The sequence below is a fragment of the Anguilla anguilla genome, chromosome 16 (assembly GCF_013347855.1).
Source record: "Anguilla anguilla isolate fAngAng1 chromosome 16, fAngAng1.pri, whole genome shotgun sequence".
Lineage (NCBI taxonomy): Eukaryota > Metazoa > Chordata > Actinopteri > Anguilliformes > Anguillidae > Anguilla > Anguilla anguilla.
The window spans coordinates 12,447,737-12,473,551 of NC_049216.1; the positions used below are offsets into that span (position 1 = coordinate 12,447,737).

The 25,815-nt window shown below is 45.1% G+C and overlaps 2 protein-coding genes across 3 annotated transcripts in view; one reads left to right on the top strand and one right to left on the bottom strand.

The window, feature by feature from the left end:
• The first annotated feature begins 612 nt into the window (after window positions 1-612).
• LOC118214937 (ras-related and estrogen-regulated growth inhibitor-like protein) lies at window positions 613-4,174 on the top strand. The gene is made up of 4 exons (XM_035395237.1): window positions 613-781; window positions 891-944; window positions 1,097-1,173; window positions 2,297-4,174. Exons 1-4 carry the CDS (start codon window positions 667-669, stop codon window positions 2,720-2,722), a joined length of 672 nt encoding a protein of 223 aa, XP_035251128.1. The 5' UTR covers window positions 613-666; the 3' UTR covers window positions 2,723-4,174.
• A 1,778-nt stretch (window positions 4,175-5,952) lies between these two features.
• plin1 (perilipin 1) overlaps window positions 5,953-25,815 on the bottom strand; it is an 89,175-nt gene continuing 69,312 nt past the window's right edge. For both annotated transcript variants that reach the window (XM_035396495.1, XM_035396494.1), the window contains 3 exons: window positions 22,057-22,197; window positions 20,049-20,240; window positions 5,953-8,121 (listed from right to left, as the gene is read on the bottom strand). In XM_035396495.1, coding sequence (XP_035252386.1) covers window positions 7,933-8,121; window positions 20,049-20,240; window positions 22,057-22,197 — 522 coding nt within the window. In that variant the 3' untranslated portion in view covers window positions 5,953-7,932. The remainder of the gene's footprint in view (window positions 8,122-20,048; window positions 20,241-22,056; window positions 22,198-25,815) is intronic.

The window sequence follows — 25,815 nt, forward strand, 5'->3', positions numbered from 1 at the left end:
ATCACGCAGTACACCTGTATTAAAGCATCTTCATTCGTTATGCTTCTCCACTCATTTATTCAGGTTTTTTCTTTAATTTGTCACCCATACCTCATTTTATAGCTCCAATTCTGTTGAAAAATAAAAATATATATAAAACGTGGAGCCAAAATATGTGTTTATTCATAATACGGACATCACTGCAGTTGTGAATCCCTGTGGAGGGTTGCCACAAACGTGCTACCACCTCCCACGAACAACGTATGTTGTCATATCACGTGCAGCCAGTAGGCTATAGTTACACTAATTGGTATACCAGAGGAGAAATCTCTACATGCCCACCGCGCTTCCAGACAAGTCTGCCAAGCGCATGCATGGTAAGATTGTTTACATGCATTTGGAAGATACCATTTCAATATATTCAAGTGTCATTGAAAAATAGAAAACAGACATTCTGACAATAAATAAATGCTGTACTTCGGTCATAATTCGTTTTATTCAAAAGCATCACTTATGCGATCAGCTTGTTCATCAAAATCTTTTTGAACTCATTTCTATTTGAAACACCCCACCCCTCCTGAAAATAATGGAACGACCCCAAGAGTTCTTACACACTCCATTTGAGTGGCCGTTATCATTGCGCTTGTTTGCCTGAGCGGGTGTGTTTGATTCTAGTGGGCTTTGCAAATGGTACTGAAGTTTTCGAACCCTGCCGAATTTACAACAGCAATGACTGGACCTAATGCTTTGAAGATGGATGTAAATATAGTTATGTTGGGCACAGATAACGTTGGGAAATCTGGTAAGACTGATTATTTTTTATTATAATTTATAATGATTTCATATTTGTTTTACTCTTTTGAGAATGATGATGATGATGATGAATCTGATGGTGTTGGTGTTCTTTTCAGCGCTTACGGTCCGTTTCCTGACCAGGAGATTTATCGGAGAATACGGAGATATCGGTGAGTTTTTTGTCATTATAATTGAGTGCACCGTTTAAAATACTCTGTGACAGTCCTGGACCGTCAAAAAGCTTATATGAACAACACTTACATGGCTCAAGCGAATTATGCTTTTTCCAACTAATTTTTTTTACTTCTGATTTTCTATACAGAATCCATCTACAGTCATAATGTTATTGTGGACGGAAAGGAGATTGCCTTTGGTATCTGGGACTCCCCGTATTCGCAGGTGAAGTAGCATCTACATCTACATTTAGTTTTAAATATTAACAGCCGTTACTGTGTTTATTTCCTCCCTGAAGCAGTGCGTAATCAATACTCATAGTACTGCCTTTCATTATGTATTAATAAATATGTCTAAGGAATAAAAATATATATTCTGCTACACAGGAAAATAACGTGCAGTTATCTTCACTCTGTGGTTCAAAAGTCTACATTTAAAACAAACACTGAGGAAAACTAGCCAGAAGGATGTTGCCTTTTCAGTTGTCGTTTTTACCGTGGCTTTTATGACCATAAACGCCGAACTGAGAGTATTTTCTTTCCTCCGGTTGTTTTTCGTGGCGGCAGTTTGTATTTATTCTGGCAGAGAAGTCAGAATATTTGGCATTTTACCATTAGAGCACTTAAGCAAAATCATATTTGCGATAGAACCAGATGAGTGCGTAAACAGTTTAATGCTGCCATTGTTTATCCAGACTGCCGAAATGCTGCCTGTACTGCCACCAGGTTCCCGTTTGTCTTGGGTGCAAAATAATACTGCTGTGTTAACCTCACTGATTACAGATCTATAGCCTACAGCCACGAGTTGGCTCGCATCATTAGTGACATCCATTCTCTGGGCCACAGGACTCGGCTAATCTTTTCAACTTGAAAAAGAATACAGTAATTAGAGAGTCCAAAGTTCAATCAGTACAAAGAAAAACCCCTCAACACCTGATATTTACTTTTCATTGATGGAAAAGGTTCAGCCCTGTTGCATTTTGTCATTCTGCTTATATGCATACTGTTTCTGACATGAGGGTGATGTTCATTTTCAAATGAAATATTGTCTGGTGGTTCTGTGAGTTACTGAGACTGATAGGTTACACAATCAAGCTCATAATTAAGGACAGGGAAACAAATGAATGTCTTATACGACTAGAGACACAACTAAAACGAAAGACAGACACGATTAAACATGCATTCATTAAAGCATCGTGTGGGGAGAGATGGGCTGTCTAGCTTACCTGGTTTTCCCCAGCAGAAAGTGGTTTTGAGCAGCTCATCTTGCTGTGATGACTGCAGCGCTGATAACTGCTCTGATGATCGCAGCAGTTAACGTTGTCCTCCATGTTTTCCTCACATCTCAGGAGCGGCTCAGCGAGAGCTCGGCGCAGGAGAAGCAGACGCAGTGGGCCGACGGCTTCGTCCTGGTGTACAGCATCTGCGACCGGGCCAGCTTCAACGCCGTGGCCAAGCTGGTCCAGCGCGTCAGGGCCGCCCGGGACTGCGCCGGCGCGGAGAGGACGCCCATCGTCATCGTGGGCAACAAGCGGGACCTGCACCACCGGCGGACAGTGACCAGCGAGGAGGGCCGGCTGCTGGCGCTCACCACGGACTGCCAGTTCTACGAGGTGTCGGCGGCCGAGAACTACCACGGAGTGCTGATGGTGTTCCACGGCCTGGCCGACCGAATCCGGGAGGCCCGGTCGGCCGCCAAGAAGCCGGCGGGCATCAAGGGCATCGTGAAGAGCATGTCGGCCGTCTTCACCCGCAAGCGGACCGACTCGCTGTGAGGGGCCGGCCGCACCCGCCAGGAGGAGCAGAAGAAGAAGAAGAAGGGGGAAGACCCGCACACACACACATACACGCACGCACACGTAAACACACACGGTCGCGCACGTGTAGGCGCGGGACCCGGTCTGGCCCGCTCCAGCCAATCGGCCCCTTGAAGCCGCTCTCGCTCTCGCTTTGGAGCGCCGCCGGGCTCCCCCGGTTTCGTCGCCGGAGACGGAAACGGAAACCTTACGAGAGGCGGGAGGAGGGCGCGGCCACTTCTGCGAGCCAGGAGAAAGGCCTAGGTGGGGGGGGGGACGAAGAATACTCTCCCTCCCCCCCGGTGTTCGGTTTTACCGTCATGGCAACTGTCGATTAACAGAACTCTGGTTGCTTAAGCTGTAAAAAGGCGAAAAGGAGACGTTTTTCTTTTAAGTTATTCATAGGGAACCAATTAAGCTGCCGCCATGCTATCGGCTTCTGTGCTCTGTGTATTACGAACGGACGGCGCTATGACAACAGCCTGTACAGCGTGTTCTCTTCTGCTCTGTTTTGTGGTCCCCTACGTGGCTAAATGCCTGCTGACAGCAAACTAAACATAAACCTGTATGATGTTCATAAAGCTGCTCCACTGTGGCTGTGTAGCCTAACGAACATTCTGGACACCACCCAAGCCAGCAAAATCCAAGGAGAGGACGAACACGCCATTTTGATATGGTTTTTGGACTCAATGATTTGATTTGATTTGATTTGATTTGATTTGGCCATCAGTAAGCTGTCAAAATACGGATTCAGAATGTTCCACGGACGTCGACGAATGACCTCCCTCGAACCGCAGGGTTGGAGGAGGCCCGAATAAAGGCCGCCTGTTGGGAGCGCGGCCGCGATCCTCCACGTGCCCCCGCCCCCACGCACGGTGAGGCGGAGAAGACGCGGAGGCACGTGTGACTAGCGACGGCACCGTTTCTCACTTCAGGCGCGGGCTGCCTCCCAGCCCTCTGACGCACTCGCTCTTTATATAGCTTTCAGGTGCCATCGAGGCTCCTGCTACCTGTCAGAATAAAACCCTGCATCTCGCCGCGTCTGTCTCCTTCAGTTTAACAGCACTCAGGATCCGTACGCCGCACAAAAGACTTCCTGCCGGTTGTTTTTCTCTTTGTCGTGGTTCCCAGTAGCGTGAAAACTGACTGTCGAAAGAGCTTGCCTTAAAAATAATTACTCGCAAGATTAGTACACCATGCAGCTCTGACATCTTTGTAAACTTTAGATACGTGAAAATTCTGAAAACAATTTTGTTACCGTTTTGCCATCCTTATTTGTCACTGTTGTGATAGGGTGAAGGCCAGCTTACTAAAGCATATGAATGTCTATAAACCTGATGTATTTGTACATACTGAACTATACTAAATGTAAATATTGGTGATATTTGAATTTAAAATGTCATGTCATTGAATAAATCAGTGTGGAGTAAAGCGTTTTGTACCTATTTTGCATTATTTGGGAGTGGTGCTATGTATTAATTCTAGTGTGTCACTGTCACAGCAGTACACAGTCTAATCCTGGGGCCAGGAAGTAAAAGTCACGTGTTTCTTCCACCCACAAACTCAGCCAGCTGATTTCACTAATTAGTCCCACCTCCTGGCGGAAGAATTGTGCTAATTAGCAAACCCAGGCAATTGGAACAAAATCCTGGGGCAGACATATTTTCTGAACCTGGATATTCTACCGCCATGGTTGGTGCACACAGACTGTGACACCAGGGCAGCATGATGCATGCAGGTGCATACACTCGGTCACAGGGGACAGAGAGAGCATGGGAAAGTTCCTCATTTTGCATTTGGACAGCCTCAGATGGGTCAATCGTCTTCATGCAATGAGGCCAAAGAACTGAAAATGGTGGGAATGGTATGTGATCTGTGCTGTCAGACCCTGGCGGCTGTGGTTTAGTTGTCTTCTTTCTTGGCTCTTTGATTGCTAATTTTTCTCATAATTGGGCTGACTGACCCCTACTGTACAGGCCCACCCATTTTACAGTTCAAAAACGCACTACGGGAAATAGAGCAAAAATACACGCCAATAAAGCAAGCACTTGTCTCATACACTACAAAGCCAGGGCTGTTGGTTATCACAGTTTTACAATCAAGAAAAGTTTTGGGCCTTTAGAACGATTTATTCGGAGAGATTCCTCCCATCTTTAAAGAATAAATGAAAAGCTGAAATGAGAACTTTATCAGTGAACCTCTCTGGGAGTGCCTTTCTTAAAGGGCAGCACTGCTCTTAGATGGAAACTCCCATAGACACAGAGGCACTTAATAAACAATCAATTAATGAAGTTACTTTCACCGTTAACTTGCATTACCTGAGTTCTCAGGTCTGAATTGGTTGCTCACTAACTGCAGACCCTGTGGCTCTTCAGGGTCAGGGTTGCAGACCCCTGCCTTAGAGCAATAGGTTTTCTGTGGGTACATACCGTACCTCTTCCTAATACATTGCACCCATAGTGGTTAATGTGCTTCGTTTATCAGCCAGGTGCATGGCCCTGCATCCCTGTGGACACCTTTCCCCGCGTCGCTGATGCATTTTGACTTCGTTTGGGAGGTTTAGCGAACGCCTGCATCTCTCCCAGCTTGGAGTAATGAGTGTAGCACGGCGACGGCGGGAACAAGAGGTGCTGTGTTCCCGGCAAAAAATAAATAAAATACCATCAGTATTAATCATCTGAAGCCATGCCGCTCCAGGGATCCTCTAATTCCGTCCTTGGAGCGAGGATTGTTTTTCCAGCAGAGAGCGGGACATACAGTAACAATGAGACCGCGGAGGCTTCCAGAACCGCAGATGAAGCGCCACGGCAACGGAGCGAGCGACAGAAAACAGACTTCGGCATTAAAGCCGGTTTACAGCTCAGGTTCGTAGCGTAAACGCCATTTTGCTTTCTTCTCCGCGCAGTGTAGTTTAGTCTGAAGACTGAAAACAGAGCGGATGCGAACCGGGGACTTTTTAAAAGGTGACCGTGAGACAGCGCAGGCCCAATAATAACGCTGAAGATGAAAGGACTATCTGTATATGGAGAACACACCAGCCCTGTGGGGACAGCAAAGGAGGGAAGTAGGCTATCTTATAGCTGAAATGTGTATAAACAATGGAAATGTAGATGAAGTTATTTTGGTCTTGGCTAAGGTGAGACCACCCCTCCCCACTCACCTCCACCTCCCTTTGATCCCTCTGAATTGCGTTAAAGGGACAATGTAAATGCAATTATATTCTTTTATTGTATTTACGTTGCCATGCTGAGACTGTAATAAGGAAAGTAAACACAGAAAATATGCAAACCACATAATTCAATGTTTGCAGACAGAATCCAGCCAATACCAAAGAAAACATGTCTCATTTCCTAAATTATTAATAGATTCAACATGCAGTTCTAAGAATTATTTTCTAAATATAGCATAATTCAGATCTGTTTTCTGGATATATCTTACTACGTACAAAATTTGGTTTCTGGACTTAAAAGGCAGCGCAGGGACTTAAAATGAAAAATCAATACGCAATGAGCACTGCAGAACACATCCATGTCTTGATTTAATCAGGGCTGTACACTTCCAACTCCCACAAGGAAGATTTCACGGGTCCGGCGCTGGAACCCTTCCTGATTCAAACGGAATGTTCTTGTGGTTTTTGCTGAGTTTCCTTTGATGATATCAACAGGGCAAAAGAATAAAGAGATCGAGGAGAAAAGAAGAACATTTCTCGTTGGGGGGTGGAGGTGGGGGGGGGGGGGCTCCTGTGTACATGCTGTGTTTAAAATGCAAAATTAAAAAAAGTCTTTCCTGAAAGAGGACTAGGGGGGAAATCTCATAAAGACAATTGAGCAAGAGATATTTTCCAAGACACAAACTTTTTCTCTTGTATAATAACTAGAGAAGCATGTGCAGACAGAGGATTAGCTAAGAGTGTGCGTGCATTTGTTTGGAGTGAATCAATCTATTTAAATGACATTGATTACCCAGACACAGAAGCAGGGTGAACAGGACTTCACATGCTTCCATAAAACTTCACTATTCCTGTTCATAAGCATCACACACAGTGATGAAATCATGTGAAAGCCGACTGTCAGCCATAGTTTTAAAGTGAATTTGGTAAAATCATTCCTATGCAAACCATCACAGCATTTTCATACTTCAGGAAAAATGTTGTAAAGTGAAATTAGTGAACTAAACCATCAAACACTACGAGTGCTTTCTTAGATACAACTGCTCTCTGCAGCTAACGTTTTTGTCTGAACTGATATTGTCATAATCCCAGTTTGTTGCAGATTGGCCATAACATGAACCTTCCTTCTCCTTGATGGAACCTTCCATATGAATCCTCTCAGGGTGAGACTGAAGGCATTTTGGACAGACCGAAAAGGGACGTCTAAAGTTACTGTTGTAAGAAGTCTTCTAAATTGTTTTCCTGCTTTTCTTTCATACTTTGCTTTACCCATCACATTTTTCTCCCTCCTCTCCTCACCTCTTAGGATTGGAGTCCTTCAGACGCTCACTGTTCAAAACAAAGCTGGAACACACAGTAGCAGTGGCAGCAGAGGACGTATACACAGATCAGTCATAGGCCACAGAAGCTGGCCTTCCCCTAAGGTTTACTGCCACCGCGTATACACAGATCCCTTCCAACATAAAGCTCGCTGTCATGTTTTTCAACATTCATAAATCTCTTTTAGCATGCTGCATTGACAGCAAAAAAACATTCACAAGAATTATATGGCAATATGAAGGAGATATAGTCTAGATATAGAGATATATATACTTTTCAGAAAATTAAGTGAGAGGCTCAAACACAGATGCAGTTTTTCCCCCATTTCCTAACATAGATACATCAGCAGGAACCGTTGGCAAGATGGCAGCAGCTAAAAAGTTTGGAAGGGAGGGGGGTGGGTGGAGGATGGGTGGGTTTGCTGATTGTGACGGAGCCAGAATATAAAGGTTTTGCCACTCAAAAGTGAATAGGATGAATACTCTCTCAAAAAAGGTGACAGGTGCATAAACTCAGTGTTTTTTGGCTGGGGCTGGTGTGCACGTGTAGGAGTGAGAGAAGGGGGGGGGGGGCATGGGGTGGGTTTGCCGTATTTGTTTTTTTGGTGGGGGTGCGGGACCTTATGACGACAGTGCACAGCTCATGACGACAGTGACGCCTGCTTGGGGCCCTTCTGCCGGGCCCTCTGCCGGATCGGGATTCATTCCAGAACCTTCTGCTGCAGACTCTGGGCCACGTCTGAGGTCTGGGAAATCCCAGAGTCAGCGGGGGTCGGGCTCTGATCCCTCTCACTGTTCTCAGATGGATTCAGTGCTTCCTCTTCCTCCTCCTCTTCCTTGATGGCGGTGCAGGCACCATTGGCTCCGCCCTCAGGGGACGACCCAGGAAGCTGTGTCATCAACAAAAAGACAAAACAAACCATTACACGCTTCACTTTACAGGTTCCATCTGACCACTACTGACTCCCCATATCTCACAAAGCTCATATCCTAAGTTCAGGAATAATACCCTTGTTTTGGTCTTCTATCTCGTCTTGCCTTCTCAATTGCCAGAGTCTGGGAGGGGGGTTGATGTAATTGAGCCTGGGGGCTATCAATTCTCTGACCTCACATTTCTACAGTCTGACAGTAAACACAATCACCTGCAATGACGTCTTAAAGACCGGGAAGAATGAGTCACACTATGCCGGGTGAGCTACAGGTTTAAGCATGAGAAATGCTAGTTGTGTAACGCGGAATATTCCATAGCCAAAGAATATACTGTGTCCAGATGCATTCCCTTCGCTTTGTTTCAAAGTTAGAGCAAAGCGCCCATTGATTTTTATCAGCAGGCCTTCTAGATCATAATGCTCTTCCATGACTGCAGTATCTTGACAAGATAGTCTGCTGTCAGCTTCTTCTTTCTGGAATAGTAATCCTGGCAGGGAACCTTCAGAAAATGAACTAACAAAGCTCTTGGTTCCAGCAAGGAGCTGAATTCCAATCTGCAGCTAGGAGACAGAGACCGCAAAAAAAAAAAAAAAGAAAGGATTTCACGGACCCTCCCCCACCTGAGAAAGGGGTTTGGGCCCCAATCCACCCAGGTGTCGCAGCGAGATCACCCAGGTGGGCAAAGAAGTCGAACCTGGCAACCGGTGCGAATATTTGAGATTCCAAATGAGAGGATTATTAAGGGTTAGTGAACGATTTGAGGGGCGGGGGGAAGGGGGGGGGGGGGGGGGGCTGGCCGATTTGGACCTTCCGTAGCTCTTTGTCAGATCCCATGACCTCCCGCTGGCCCGCTGCATTAAACAACCCCTGCAGCACAGCAGGACATGACAAACCTTACCGACTGGACAGTTTCCGCTCTGTACTTAAGAACATCAAAGAAACCTCACTGTTCTCGTAGCAAAAAAATCAGCGAGAAAAACACAGAAAGAGAGCGAGAGAGAGACAATATTACAGAATAAGTTCGGGAGGAGGGCAATGTTTACAATAAGACCTGCCAATAAGGACCGAGATTATTTTGAGCCACGAGTAATCTTCAGGGTTCAGCCCGTAAACAGAAGTATATTGTATTTCTCTTTCCCTTTGAAATTCTATAACCGCTTCGATTTTCCGGGGAGACTTGCGGCTGAAGCCCGTGCCAAGCCTGCCTTCTGAATGACCTCCAGTCTGCTTGCAGACCTCCCTAATTGATAGCCTTTGTCAGCTTAACTGCAGTGAGCACGAGCTGCAAAGTATCCCTCTTTATGGCTCTCTGTGGTTTAACGGAGGCCATTTTCATCCTTTAAAAGCAGCAGCATTGTCATGGAACATGGCACATTTTTTCAGCTTTGTCTCTTACTTATTCATTCAAAGAACAGGAAACTAAAGACAAGGCAACATACAAAGCATTATTATTATTATTATTATTATTATTATTATTATTATTATTATTATTAATAATAATATTATAATATTTAACATATAATAATATTGTTGTAACTAGGCAGCTGTTTCATAGGTGACTTAGTTGATGCGCCTGTCTTAACGACTACTTGTATTTTTATTTATTTTTATTTTTCCATAGATTGCGTTGTTGCCGTTCTCGTTGTTAGTGTTAATCAGTTTAACCATCAGGGTCCAAGTTGAACTATGCGGTTGTTCCCTGTACTTGGACCGGTACTTCTCTCTAGGGGTTTCGTCATACTTGTTCCTGGTTATGGTTATACACTTTGTTGTACGTCGCTCTGGATAAGAGCGTCTGCCAAATGCCTGTAATGTAATGTAATGTAATGTACTACATTTTGTTACATTTGTTCAAACTGTATAAAGTTAATTCATAAAAACACTGTTAAAATTGATAAAAATGTAAGACATAGGGCTAGGAATAAGCAAATATTGGGCCTCATTCACAAACCTTTTCTTAAATCATCTTACTTTTGTTCTTAAAAATGTTCCTATGAAAAACCAATATGGGATTCAATTCATAACACATTTGCAGACCTTTGTTTTTGTGCATATCCCAGGTGTTCAAGATGATGAATGCTGACTGCAAATTATGTGCAATCCTGTTCATGAGATTAGCTGCCAGGAACAAATATAGATAAGAAAAAAAAAAAAGATGAATGCCAAAATGTTTGTGGAAACATTCTTACACAGAGTTTAACGATCGAATACGATCATACGCATGTTTCATGAGTGAGGCCCATTAACTGTAATTTAGTTCCAAACACACACATTTACAGTAGGCGATTTCGGCCTGCTGTGTGCAGGCGTGTCACAGTCCAGGTGCATCTGAGGGCAGGGGAGATTGCAGCCACAGGGTGCGGGACAGGTTCAGATCCCAGTGCATGGCCCGATTCTCCAGCGCCCAGCCCAGGGGCGGGACCAGACCCAATCCCCCCACCCTAATCCCCCAAACGCCCTTCTTCACCATACTCACGCAGCCTGATTATAACTGGGCTTAACAGGCGTAAACACGCTCAGGTTTCGACTCGAGTTTCAGTTTGTTTTTGTGGCTCAAAAAGCTTAACTGTAGCTGTTTGGCGCTAAAAACAGTCCTTACATAACGTGCAATGCTGAGCGGGTTGCGTACGCTGGAACCGAACACCCTGTTAACCACCGACATTGGGAAAGACCAACGTGTGGGTGATAATGCATACCACCACTAAAACACATGCTTGGACATCTGCAGCTCTTTACTGTACCTTACAGCTGATACTGCTTTTACACTTATACTGACAAACAGATTATTTAACATGAATAGAACAAAATATAATAGAATAGCTTTGTGTTCCTAAAGGAAATTCAGGAACTTTGATTGTGGTATCAGAGTCAAAAAACATACATTACAAGCACTAAAAATGCAGAGCGTAGTTCATTACTCTGACATACGCACAACGAAAACAAAAATGACTACATAAGACATCACAGCATTGGGAAAAAAAATAAACAATACATTTCCAATCCTCATTGACGTTGGCAAAAACCTGTTGAGCTTCGGTTTGAAAAGTTGTACTGTAGTCTATGCGCTGATGGCAGATGCTACTGACAGCTGTATGTTATTATGAAGTAATTCATGCTTGAGGGCACAACTTCAGTACCCCACGTAGGATTTGAGCTCAAACTTGGAATTACAAGCCCAGTTCCTAGAACTCTGCACCACAGTGGTGCATAATGCTGATCATAATCATTTCCTTGTAACTGTTATTTTCAATCTATATACTTTCCAAGTTCAGGTAACTGGAACTCATTACGTTACAGAATGACTAAGCATAGAGTCTTATCTATAGCGATGGGTCTGGAGAGGAGACGAGAGATAGAAGAGGTCTGGAAGGTGTGTAGGGTCTGATTATTTTTTTGAAGACATATCAAAGCTGTTTGCCCGATATGCTAGAACTATGGCTTTGAATTTGATGCAAGCAGATACATAGATAGCTAGTGGATGGAGATGAGAAGGGGAGTGACATGGCTGAGTATGAGGACACTGTAGACCAGAAGAGCAGCAGCATTCTGGATGAGTTGCAGAGGTCTAATGGCAGAGGCAGGGAGACCAGTAAGTTACAGCGGTCCAATCACTGCCCAGGAAATGCCTGATTTCTTAACTCTATTCTGTTCAGGGGTCAGACCTACAGTAACATTAAGTAGCTATGTGACTGCGTAACTACAGTAGATGTGTGTCAGTACTATGCAACCGCATACATGTGCTGTGTCACTGCTTTACCCACTAATGGTAAGGAACAGACCTGAAGCTGGGCTTAGGTTAGGATCAGGGATAAGGAGTGGGTTGTTAAATATTACCACAAGGTCTTATTCCATAACATTTAATACATAACAAGATGGGAATAAATTGGAGTTGTATATTGATTACAGAGTAGCCCCACGCATAAATAACAAACAAGAAACATCTACTCAACATGAAGGACCGAAAGAACGGCAACACAAGAAACTATAAGTGGTGCAGTGACAGGGAATAGAAGAACAGATCAAAGTTTAATATTGCCTGTGCTTAATGCGAGCAGCCTGGCCGGGCTTTAACTCCGTGGATGTTATCCACCTCTGAGCCTCCGCTGGCGTCTGAAGCCTGATGTAACCGTCTGATAGCATCTCGAAGGACCCCGCGGTTCCTCACCCCCAAATGCGTGAGCCGCTCCAGTTTGCCGGCAATTATAATATCAGACCGCAATGTTTTTCCCAGAAAAGCCGGCGGGTGGCCCGTCGCCTTGCCGCGGCACCAGAAAGCGCGCCCCGCCGTCGGTTCGGGGAAGCACGAGATCGGGGCGGCGGGCGGGGACCGGGCCCCTGGCTGATTGGCTCATGGGATTCGGCGAGGGACGCGGGGCTCTCTCTCGAACGGGCGAACGGGTTTAATGTAGTCGTTCTCGGCCTCGGGGAACAGGCTGAAACGTGTCTGTTTATCTGTTTGTTACCGAAGAACCCCCTGACCGTGAGCAGAGGCATTCAAGGGAAACGCAGTTATGCCCTTGAGCAGAGTACTGAACCACTTCAGTACATCCAGCTGTATACATGGATACTATGTAAAAATGTGAAAACCGTGCAAGTCGCCCTGGATAACAATCCTGACTGTAATGTAATGTTATGACTCAAGAAATATCGACAAATGGAAAGATGAAAACCTTGAAGAGGTGGCTGTGAAACTCAAATACAAATATGGATCTAATTATGGATGGATGGTTCCTTTATTTGAATGTATACAATACTACAGCATTACCTGTTCTGCAATGAAAAAAAGGTTTCTATGTTGCCGCATCTTTGATCCCCTAGTATTGATCAAAATCATTCGGGGCGGGTGCGCTGCTGGGAAGCTCACCCTGTTAAGGCACTGTGGACAGGGGCCACGGTCTGGACATCAAATCAGAACAGTGCCAGTGCAGTCAGGGGGTAGGGCCCCACAGGGTGAGGGTAACTGGCCATCGTGTCAACCTGGGTGCCATTCAGCCTGGATGACCATTTCTCATCGCTCACTAGGGACCCCCACACCTGTCACTCGGGTGCTTACAGTCCGCAGACAAAAGCCTCCAGCTCATATCTGGTCAAACTCAACTTGACTGTGTACCACAACTCAGCTTCAAGATAAATTCTCCTCTGCTGCCAAGAAGTCTTAAAACGCACACTAAAACCACACAAGAGACAGACCTTAATGCTGTCATCTCCTCCAAAGATGACAGCGCGGTCCGAGGCAGGACAGAGATGAGGCAGCTCAACCCACACGTTAACCAGAACAGCTTTTCCCCGACTGTAATATCGCCGGCGACGACGAACGGGGAGAAGAACAGGGCCGGGTGAACACGAGATGACCTCACACAGCGTAAATCTCACACCACGCGCCGGGGATCGTTTTTACAAACAAACGTCCATCCAGCACACAAAGGCCCATGCAGGCGGGCAAGCTTCCATCGAAATAATGAAGCGTATCGAACACAGGGCTCCTGGACCTGCGCTTTTCCAAAGAAAACGAGCATCGCAAATCCATTAAGATGAGGTAAGTGCAAAATGGATTAAGTGTGTGTAGACTACAGCCTTGTAACTGCACAGGTACAGATGATTTCAATGAAAAAGGCTCAATAAAATAAATAAAAAAATAAATAAGAACCCTGGCATTCACTCAAAAAACGTATTAATGCTCCTGGCGAATTGGCGAAAGATTGCATATAGAAAACAAATGACCTTCGAAAGCATTTATTTATCTCTGTTCCTCCTCCGACGGAACAGACTTCGTTTAATAATGCGTGGCGGCGGGATATTTGGGGTGCGCGTCACATGCGGCGTACGTCCCCTTTGAAGTGTTCTGGGCAGGCGGCCTGGGCCCAGCAGCCTGCGTGCTGTCCCGCTGACAGCACCGTGGCCCACGCTAACGCTGGAGATAGCCATTTAAGCCCCGTATTTACCCTTCTGAAGAGGCGGCGGCTCCCGTCCGACGGGCTCGCAATCAGCACTCATTACCCCGCCGCACAGAGGCCAGCGGTGGAGCACACGCCACCCACCGCAGAAAGACCCATCCATTAAGGAGAGCTGTTTGCAGGGAGCTGTGCCCGTCGTTACGCAAGACCAGCTTCTCCCTAATGCAATATGCGCGCCAGTCATTGTGGAGCAAGATATTGAATAATCTGTTTGCCTGAATGCGAGTCCTCACAACAGCCCCTTACCGTTAAGATAAACATTCTGTGGAACTGGCTCGGTCGAGGTTCCTCGAACGACGCCATCGGTTTTCCCCCGTACGAGAACTGCATTCCGTAAGAATGGCTATTATGATCACATGGATAAGAAAACATTAAGTCCTTCTGTGCAGGTGAAAATTACATTACATTACTGGCATTTAGCAGAAGCTCTTATACAATAGCAGTGTCATACCTCGAACCTGTGGCCTTCAGGTTATAGGACAAGTTCCGTACCCATTATACTACTAGTGCCCATGAGGCTGGGTAAGGTTATGTGCTAATTGTTATAAAAGAAACAGTCTTAACAAGCAACACAAATTCCAATTCATCTCCTGTTTTCTGAAAATAATAATATCAAACCCTCTCACCGGCATTATCAGTGTGCAAGCCAACAATTGGACAACAATACATCAAAGTACATAAAGCCCACATTGGAATGGTAAGACATATTTAATTCCTTAACCAAACAGCAAGCTGTTGGTCTCATTTAAGGTTCAGTACAAAGTGACAATTCCATACACCAGGGATGAGAGCAAGACAGAAAGGTCCAGATCAGCTGCACTTTCTGCCCTGCACTTTTGTTTTCCCTGTAGTAAAATGGTGGATATTTAGTAATAATGCATTATTGATATGCAAACATGTATCTCATATGAACCTATTACTACTATATGTTTTATAGTCATTTGTTTGTATGGAACTGTACCAGTAGACTAGAATCTATGATGTTCTGTATTTTGCTCAGTTCCTGGGCTGATTCTCTCATTTATAACTGCCATTTTGTGCATTTTAAGCCTCTCAGCCATTTTAGTTTAGATTGGTCTCACAAATAAAGACCTCCTAACCCTCTTATCACAACATCCCTCTCCCTCCTCCCCAGGCACAGCCTGGCCATCACGTTACCAACGAAGATCCAGGTGACTGAAACAGTCGCATCACTCCCATTTCCTTTTCCTTATCGAATACAGCGAGCCCTAATCTCGTTACCTCAGAAACAACAGGATTACGCCAAAGTTTTCTGCTAGAGAGTCACAATAAAGCAGCCAAACAAAAGGAAGACAACCAGAGAGAGGAAGAGAGAGAGAAAGAGAGAGAGAAAAACGCCTTGGATAAACAAGTGTGACCTCTCCCTCTGATTACATTACAGTAATTTTCCACGTAACAGACACGGAACCAGAGGCTGAGGTCCAGGCCCAGGCTTTACAGACACAAAAACATGAAGATTGACAAACAGAGGAAGACCGCATTTCCTTCAAGGAGCGTGAGACTCTGGCAGGCTCCCGAGGGGCCGAGGCGGTAAAGGCACCAGATGCGAGATCAGGCTAGGCCCTCCAACGCCGTTGTTGACTAACAACGTCTACGTCGTTAGTCAACAATGCCTTTGAGCCAACAGCAGTGGGACATGGATGGGCCCGTCATATCGGGGGTAACGTATAGGGCAACTCAAATTTTACATCCGTTCCTTACAATGACAAACAAGATACTCACAGGGTACCAAGCTGAAGTCAGTGAGAGCTGTGCTTCTTCTCCAATCAGGACTAGCTGTCTGCTGCAAAACAGTGTGACCTATTGGATGCAATATAGCCACTACAAACTGTAGGTCTACAAGAACTCTTCCTGTTCCTTCATTTATAATGCAAGTGGATGCAGCATAAGTATATTTAACGTGACAGGTGCTGCAGTGTTGGAAATTTGCATGTCTTTAACCAAACGTAAAAACAAATTTATACTCTCAATTTGATCAACAAAAAAAACAAACAACCACATTAAGAGAGAAATGGAAATCGAGCTATGAATGAGGGGACTTGCAATCAAAAGCCCGGACCTTCAAAATGATAAATTACTATTACATTCAGCATAGGCAACAAAGATGCAACTATGGGGTTAAAATAGTAGTCTTTTAAATACATGCAGTGAAAAAAGTAAAAGTCCGCTTTGGTCAATAGAGTTTCTAACAATGCATATAAAAATAGAGTTCCCCCCCCACCCCCGCAAGATTGCTAAAGCCCTCTTAAGACAAAACACGCCCCTTTAGAAATTGGCTTTCAAACCCTCCTATAACCGATGTAGCCTGGTCGGCAGGGGGGCTGGAATGCGAACACTGTAAAATTGGACTGAGTGGACGTTTTTATTAAAGTAAAAGAAATGCGTTTAGTCCTGAAAAAGTCCACCCCTCTAACGGCTCCTCCATCATGGCTGCAGGCCCCCCGAGGAGCAAGAAGGACCCCCTGCAGAGCTCTTCTGGCCCGCTGGCAGTGGAGAGAGAGGAGAGAGAGAGGGCTCTACTCCTTTGTCCTGTCTCACTCTTCCTCTCCCTGCTCCTGGCCTGACTCTTTCTCTCTTCTAGCCTCTGAAGGTGTTATGGTCTCCCAACCCACCCCCCTCCAAAAAAATAAAATAAAATAAAAAAATAAGCACTCTAGGATATTTGGGAGGGGGACAGCGTTGATATTCACTAAATAGATGAGAATTATTTTGGTCTGCTTTTCTGTGGCTTAGCTAAAATATAAAAATAATCTACTAAATTTTAATGTCATTTTCTTATACACCAGGAATTTAAGGTTTCAAATATAATCGTAAAGAATGAAAGAAAGGAACAGGGTACAATATCAGTTGACCATCAGCTTTCCGCAGGAAGTATTTCAATTCTATTACAGTGTAGTGCATGTGAATAGGAGCCATTCCCCCTCCCCAGAAAACAGGTATTACAATAACACTAGAAAGCCACAATGGGAAGCACAGTCCTTGTACAGTGTTCCAGGTTCCAAACCACACACAATAAAGTGCAATAAAATACAATAAAGGCATGTGGGTTTTAACACCTCACCTGTGTCAAACATGTGCCTGGAAAACACGCCACCGCACGTGCCTTCACTGTTCTGGGATCAGCCGGCCCCCACCACCCGCTAAACACCACCGGCTGTGAGAGCCTCTCCTGCTAGCACTGCGCCCATGTGCAAGATTCACCCTGACCGCACTGAATGCTTGAATGAACGAGGAGAGAAGAATCTGCTTGATTGGCCAGGACCGAAAAGAACGTTTGAATACGGTTTGCACATCTGCGGTCGAGCTGAAGAACAGCTGTGGTCCAGGGGAATGCCCTCATAACACGCTATAATCAGTAACCAAGACAACCTCCTGGCAGGAAAAAAGTATTTTCATTCTTTTGACAAAATATAAGAATTTTGGATGACAAAAACATCTCACAGTGAACGTATTTTCAAAAATATTATTTTTATGGAATGGACCTCATAGTGTAGGTTTCAGCATAGTGGAATACATTCTTTGTTCCAGAAAAAGCATTCAGACGTGGTTTTACACTTCTTTCAAGTTTCTTTAGTATAATTTTCGCTCAATTTATTGCAGAAAATTGTTTTTGGCTCTACTCTTATGGGTCTCTCCGCATTAAATCAGCGCTTAATCACGTCCAATTAACATAGCCAATTCTGTTTGCTCAGCTACAGCGGCTACAGAAATGGGCAGTGTACTCCTGCCAAATGAGGTGTTATAACATAGAACCCGGTCAGTTTAAAGGCAGAGTCCAATTCATAAGCGGTATTCTGTCCATAAGGAGTATGATCAGAAGCAAGCACTGCTGTTCCTCAGCTGAACCAAGAGGAGGGATTTCTTTTATGATTAATCAAGTGTAAAAGGCTACTCTCTGTTGGGCACTCACTGCAGAGGGTCTGCTGTGACCTACTGGTCAGGCATTGCTTTCCCGTTCAGAGCCCTGAGGCTTTGTAGACTTGTCTATAGCACACGGCCTTCAGTGCAAGGTCTTCAGAACATTCCTCATTTGGTATGGTAGTTTCCTTTCGAGGTGCTCAGAGCAGTCACATCTGAACCAATGACCAATTAGTTGTTCCAATGACCTTTGGTATGCACTTATCGCACGTCGTTTGGATAAAAGCGTCTGCCAAATAAATGTAACGAACCAGCGAATAGTGGCAGTGGCGCTACAGGTGAGTATACGTTTATCGAGCGGAATTTCTCTCTGAATACTGAATAAACCATAAGCTAGCACCATACAGTACGTGCTTCCTGGAGGATCTGACCCGCAAGCTTTCTATGGCAAAACACTATGGACCAAAATTTGGTGCATTTTAATACAGAAGTCAAGCTCCACACAGGGAGTGGATTTACACTTCGGAGTGTATTGAGAGCTAACTCACCTGTAGCACCACTGCCGGTATTCGCTGGATCAGATGTGGCTGCACTGAGCTGCTCTAAAAGAAACTACCCATACAAAATCAGGAATGTTCTGAAGGCCTTTTATCGCACTGAAGCCCTGCCAACTTGGAAAAGTTTTTCCTTCTTTTATTCTCCCCGCAGCAATAAATATATGGTTGCATACTATAGCTGTACACCAGTTACAACATAACATACTGTACTATTACTGCTTTACTGTTTTATGGGTACAGAATTGTATACACCAATACAATATGCAGGACTGACTTATGAGTCAGGATAAGAGTACCTGCTAAATAATAACAATAATTCTAACATCGGTAGGTCTTAGTCAGCACACATTAAAAAAAGGTTTGAGGCACAACTGAAGGAGAACATAGAATATTTTTCTGACCTATTTCCAAGGCACTCTTTCAAGACAACCTGACAAATACAAATACTACTTTTTCCCTCTCCCAGTCAGTTCCTCTAAATTCACACACAAGGAAATATCCGGAATATCTGCCTTATTCAACGAAAATAAATAATCTCAGCCTTGTAACTTCTTTCATTTCTCCGAGGTACAGATAGACGAAGGAGAAGGAGAGAGGAACAGACTCTTTTGACTGTGAATTTTGCCTCTATGGCCGCTGTGTATTCCCCAATATTCCTCTTACGTTGCCACAGGGAAAGCCTTTCAGAGTGGTTTAAAGTGGCCGTCGCTGGTGAGACAGGACCGGAAATTCATAAAGTACCAGCGACACGCGATCCTGTCACAGCTCATAAACTGCCGTCTGTACAAACAGCGCTATGCAGAGCAGGGGTATTGCAAAAACAGAGCACCTGCCGTGCCGTCCAGGGTAGACACGTTCCTGGGGACGCATAAAGACACAGCTGAAAGTATTCACATCCCGAATATCGGGGAATGTCCCTTCTCTGTCTACCCCCCCCCCCTCCCCCAGCACATACCACTGTGTGATCCAACGGCTGCCAGAGCTGCAGTGGCGTTAGCCTTTGCACGCGAACAGCGCTGAACGGTCTCCCGTGCATTACATGTGCTGAATCTTAATTGTAGCAATGGGAGGCAAAGCACACGGTGTGAGAACAGGCCTGGGACTCGAACCCGTGACCCACAGGTTAAATGTTCACGGCTCAGCTCTGCCGCGGCCCTTGATTGCTACACGGCGCGCGGTTGCCTGGAGACGGTGACCCTCGCACGCAGTATGAGGACGGTAATGTAGAGTAACACAGGCGCTTAATGACTCAGTGGTGGGCATGCACTCATTCAACAGACGAGGAGGAGGGGGGAGGTTTGAGGGAGGGTGGTGGGGGGGAGGGGTTACTGCACGTGGGAGCAGGGGAGGGGCGGGGGGGTGGGCATGTGAACAGGGTTCCAGACGGATCGATGCAGAGGAGCGCACAATCGAATCAGCGGGGAAGAAGAGCGGTAGCGGATGAGGGGAGCAAGGGAGCGGGAAGGGGGTGGCGGGTGGGGTGGGGGGGTGACTCACCAGGCCGTAATGAGAGGCGGTCTCCAGCACGTGCTGCCGGGCGATGCCCAGGGTCTCCAGCAGGGCACCGGTGCCATCCTTAGCCCGGCCGAGGGTGGCGGAGGGGGCGTTCTTCACGACGGACACCACCGACACACAGGCACTCCGCATCTGCTGCCCCAGCCCACTGACCAGACCCCGCAACCCCCCGCTCTGGATATAAGCACAGGAGACACAGCACAGCATTACGCACAGTCACATCATTCACACTAACATGCTCCAGTCACATCATTCACACTAACATGCTCCAGTCAGATCATTCACACTAACATCCACCAATCACATCATTCACACTAACATCCACCAATCACATTCCTCATACGAACATCCTACACAGTAACATCCCCCAGTTACATCTTTCACACTGAAGCATTTAGTACAGTCAGATCCTACATAATAACAGCCTCTCTAGAGACACACTCTCTGACACTTACATCTTTCACACAGTAACATAGTCTGAGAGCACAGCTACATCCTATGCACAGGGACAATTTCCAAGTCAATATTTAATGTTCACTAGACAGTGCGCCTCCCAGTGGCGGCACATCTGACCCTATCTAAAGCAATCTGGCTTCCTTCCAGGCCCCCAGGGGCGCGGGGTGAGTGGATCTGGAAGAGTTACGTAATCAAGCACTTACTGTGTCTTTGATTGTACATCAAATCCCCCATTGCCATTCAACAGCGGGGAATCTCGGGGGAATGCCTCCTGAATGCAAGTATGCTTAATCACATTTTCTAAACCCTGCAAACAGCAACCCCAAGGTCACATCGAGAACTCTTCCAGTCTGCCTTTTTATAGAAAAAATGATAAACCCTGCCCCCTGTGGCTAAACCCCTTAAGGCATGCACTCAGTGCATTTTGAGGGTTAATGAATAAAGTCAAATAATCATCATCAACAATAAGCTCAGGTATGTCTGTGGCCAATCAACAATAAGCTCAGGTATGTTTGTAGCCAATCAACAATAACCTCAGTTAAGTCTGTAGCCGATCAACACCCTGCAGCAGGTCTGCATTAAATGACAGATCCCACCTTCATAGCCCAGCCAAACTCTGCATCAAGCCATGTGCAAAAAATATGCGGCTAATGAAGTTCAGCCTGCAGGCAGATTGGTAATAAAAGGCTGGCATGGGTTCACAGCGGCCAGACTTCGCACTCCTGAGATGCTGAGGCAGGTGAGAGAGCAAAGTGAATCTGAATGGCTTTTTCTCAGTGATAGACATTTAATAAACCTTGTTCCTGAGGTCCAGGTGCTGAAAGGGACTTATGTTTCGGAGCTGGCCATGGGCTTGGCCCACTACATCACAGCCATTTTCTCTGTATTTTTCCATGAGAAGGGCACATTAAAACATGCTAGTTTTGCTATTACAAAAAACATTCCATCTTCAAAATGTGTTCCACCATGGGTTCAGTGGTGCCACAAGATATTTTGAGGGTGTGTCCATTCTCTCCATTCTTAGGTTCACTGTATCCTGCTTTATGAGCCTGATGTAACTGGATGGAATCATTGGCAATTATTACTCCTCATTAGTTACATGGTGGAGAGCCCAATTAGGACCCGTGAATCCAAATGAGGTGGCTATTGTGATGCCTGCTGGATAATCAGCCTAATGTATGTCTAGAGACAGGGTCAGCAAAAACTCATGCCACTAATCTAGCACATAGCCACTGATGATGCAATCAAGGAGTAAGCATTGAAAACTAATTTATGGGGTTTTTGATAAAGGATAAGCATATATAATGTGACTTGGACAAACCTACTATCCTAACAATAACTGTTGAGCACACTATTGCTAAGTGTGCAATGGAAACACTACCGGCTGGTCTCAGATATGTAGCTGACCCCAGGCCAGTGGAAGGTGGAGAAACCCCAATAACAGCTAATCCTGGGTCAGTGGAAAGCAGAACCGTCTCAGGTTCACCTCCAAGAACAGAGAGACAATAATCTGTGATTTTGCGTAACTCTGCACCTTCAGCACCTCCCCCTCCTTCTTCTTCCTCCTCTCCTTCTCAGTCTGCTTGTCCGTGCCCCCAAAAAGCCCCTCCGCAGTGCTCTGCAGCCCCAGGACGACGCCTCCCGCCATCTCCAGGTTCTTTGCGGCAATGGCTGTCTGTGGGGAGAGAGTCAGAAAAGCATTTATTCGTTCAGTTACTATTAACATTTTACTATCGTACAAGAAAGAAATGCTATTTGCAGGCCAGTCCCATCACGGGTCAAGCCAAACGGCACTCAGCCAGCATCTGATTTTCAATCCGCAGTCCACTGACTGCACCGGGCAGTCAATTTGCACGCTTGGCATCTGATTAGCCGGTGGAATTGCAGGTGTGCAATAAGAAGAGGACAATCCCACCAGATGAATCCCTCCCTCCCTCAGTAACCCTACAGGCGATTATGCAGGGTTCCTAGCCACAGTCAGCACTGGCATGGTCCAAACTGGGGTGGGCCAATTAAAGACATTTAATGAACACATTTCACAGTCCATTCACTGCCTTTAGGGAAGGGGTTTCCTCTCTTGCTCCAACCAAGTTTGCCCAGGTGACAGCTCAGCGATCATAAACTCAGCTGCAGACTGAACACATTTGACCCACAATGGTCTGCTAAGTAATGTTACTCTGAGTGCCAAGTTAAAAAAAAAAAATTAAGTTAGTTCATAAGCTGTAGCTAACAAATATTCAACTGTACAAAATATAAAATAAATCAAGAAAGGTAATAAAAGAAACTTGTAATCTGAATGTGTTCAACAGAAGTGGGCCACCAATTGCAAAGGGTAAGCTAAATTGGCAAACTGGCAGGCCTTGATATTAATCAGAATCAGATGTAGGACAGGGGACCACGCAGGTACATAACTGCAGGCTTATATAAACCAGATCAGAGGTCTTTGTCCACAGACAATGGACCATAGTCTTCCTCCCCCTTGGCCTCTTAGCACACTTGCAGGTAAATGATCGCCTCTTCAGCTTCCATTGAGTGGTTCCACAGAGAAAGTGTGCCACGTAACCTAGTTATCCACGCAGGCTCACGTAACAGCTCTTTCTCCATGCGCAGGTCTATTGAAAGAGTGAAAAGGTGACCAGGTCCATACAGAGCCAAGGTCTTCAGAATCCAGGCAGCTTCAAGGAAAGGAACACATACACACACACACGAACACACACACGCACACCGACTGCAAAATCGCACACAAACACGAATGGGCACACACATGAAAATGCACAGATGCACACAGATACACACACACAGCATTTGTCTGCAGGTTTTGTGCTCCTCTTTGGAACAATGCTAAAGCTGTTCACAGCGCAGAGTAATCTACACACCTCGAAATAACTCTGAATAGGACCCATCATCAAAACGCAGCATTCTTCCTCTTTGTGCGTGCATATGCGGCAAAATGCCGGCGAACATAAAAAAAAATAACAATACAGAAGAGCATGTGATGAGCTCATGGTCACAGCGTGACAGAGTTTTTTTTTTTTTAGCGTGACAAAAATTTTCAGAAGACATAAATCGCTGAACGAGAGCAATTGAATAGGAAAAGAAACAGTTATTTTAAGGCCCATTTCTTTGGCCTAAATGGTTTTGGGATGAGAATTTTTGACAAACACAAACAAGCAATTCATGTGCATTGTAGCCACGTTCATTGCTCATGCCTCATGCTAGTGCCTCTGCTGGAACTTTCTTTAAGAATCTGACAGAGCAAGGTCTTTAGCGTCCACCTGCATGTACGCTGACCTCTCTCTAACATCATAAATGACCTTAACATCATTCTTTTTCACTGGAATTTGACACGACCGTTATTTTTTTCTTCTTTTTTCATGGAGACAGGCCATTAATTTTGACTACTACATTGACAATGTTTATGAGAAATTAATCCAATGTATAGGCTCGATCTCCCACGGCTTGACTGCATTTGCATTTGTTTACATTGAGCCGGACAGGTCTGATGCTGTGCAGTGACGCAAAAGGGGCTTTGACAAGGGGCGAATAATTTGAGTCGGGGTGCTGCCGTACTCTCAGAAATGCATAGAGCAAACAGATGAAGTATTCCACCGGCTATGTGTGACGCCTCCTACTGACAATTACACGGAAGTGTAATTCTACCAAAGCAACTGGATACACATTTACCATATAATTTACACATGAATTTGTCTATACGTCAGGGGTTGCATAATATACATGCAAAAAAAATACATGGAGAGCATCCATCAATGATTTTCATTTGAAACGTCAAGTGTCATACGGAACGGAGTGTTTCCACACCAAGTGTCGTGTGAATGGATTCCGACAGACCAGATAGGTAGTTCCAAACTGAAACCCATAATCATCCCATTGCTGAACGATAAGGCTTGCATTCTGGGAAAATGGAAAAAGGAAAATGGGAGGGGGAAGAAGTAGAGAAATTTTGATTGCTGCCTACTTGTGAAAGCACTAGGACCTCAAATTTAGCTGGTGAGTAGGGATACACCACTCTGCTGTGCTGTATTATGTACACAGCACGGCAGAGTGGTGTATCCTTACTCACCAGCGAAATAATTTATCTCTATAAAACCTATAGGATGAGTTACTGCAGAAGGACACCACTATGCTGCACTTGACAGTGAGACAGTACCAACACAAGTGGAGCTACAGCAGAACCATATCGCTTGGCAATCCCAACCTGAGAACCTAGCATCACAGGCTACAAGCAGGAGGACAAGCTCACATCAACAGCTCTCTTAGACCACAGCCTTTCAGCATGAATGCTTTTTACTTGCCTAGCATAATATTATTCTTAACATTCATGTTTGCACTAGCAACCATATGATACGTCATAGTGGTGGTTAGCTGGCTAGCCAGCATAACATGTTTTCATTTTTTTGGCTACTTTGAAAGTTGAGCAATGATGTTAAATCTATTGCAGACAGAAACACAAGTGTTAGCACAGTATGTTTGCTTGCCACATTAGCACACTGTTGAAAGCATGAAACTTGCAATCAGCTTATCATCAGTCAACACTGATGGATGACAAGAGAAGCTATATTTAGAGTGTTTTATATTTAGGATGATTTCATGATGTGCATGCATGAATTCTTCTGTCCAACCCTGCTGTCCTTTTTCTCTTCAGTTTGCTGTGAACTAATCGCTCACATGAGTGATCATGGACTCCAATAATTTTAATTTTTTCCCCCTCAGGCTAAACATAAACTGTATATTGTCTGAGAGATTCAGGGATTTATTTCCCTTTTCTAGAGAAATGCATAAATAATGTGGAGCTAAGAGTGTTGCTAGGTATAACCTAGCAACCTAGCAGTATAACCTACAGTCCAACATTGTAAAAACCGGCACAAGTATAGTTTTCGCCACATTACTGACCTCCTGGGTGCCAACAACATGACAGAGAGGATCATGGGAAATCTCAGGATTTTTTAGATTTCAGCAAGCAAGGGGCACAGGACATAGCTATGTGAAGTCAACCCTACCCCGCAGGTCAGCCCAACAGAACGCACGGGATAACTGAATGTGCAGAAGAGGCGACGGGAAGATTAAATCATCCCGCACAATGTTCTGATTTCTCGGCATTGCCAGCCCGCTAATGAAAAATGTATGAAATATTCACCACGTTGCCACTTAGTGCCACCGATTTGTTCCCCTATAATTAGTGACTAGACACGAACGAGCATTCGTCCCAGATTAGCTCTGTTGACATAATCGGTTATTCACGCCGCGAGCTGCAGCAGTCTGCTCGGATTCACTG

Excerpts from the sequence above, each read along its gene's own strand:
- LOC118214937 (XM_035395237.1), top strand. The coding sequence starts at position 667 with ATGGTACTGAAGTTTTCGAACCCTGCCGAATTTACAACAGCAATGACT. Across the intron at positions 782-890 it reads AGATAACGTTGGGAAATCTG|CGCTTACGGTCCGTTTCCTG; the intron begins GTAAGACTGATT and ends TGTTCTTTTCAG. Across the intron at positions 1,174-2,296 it reads GGGACTCCCCGTATTCGCAG|GAGCGGCTCAGCGAGAGCTC; the intron begins GTGAAGTAGCAT and ends CTCACATCTCAG.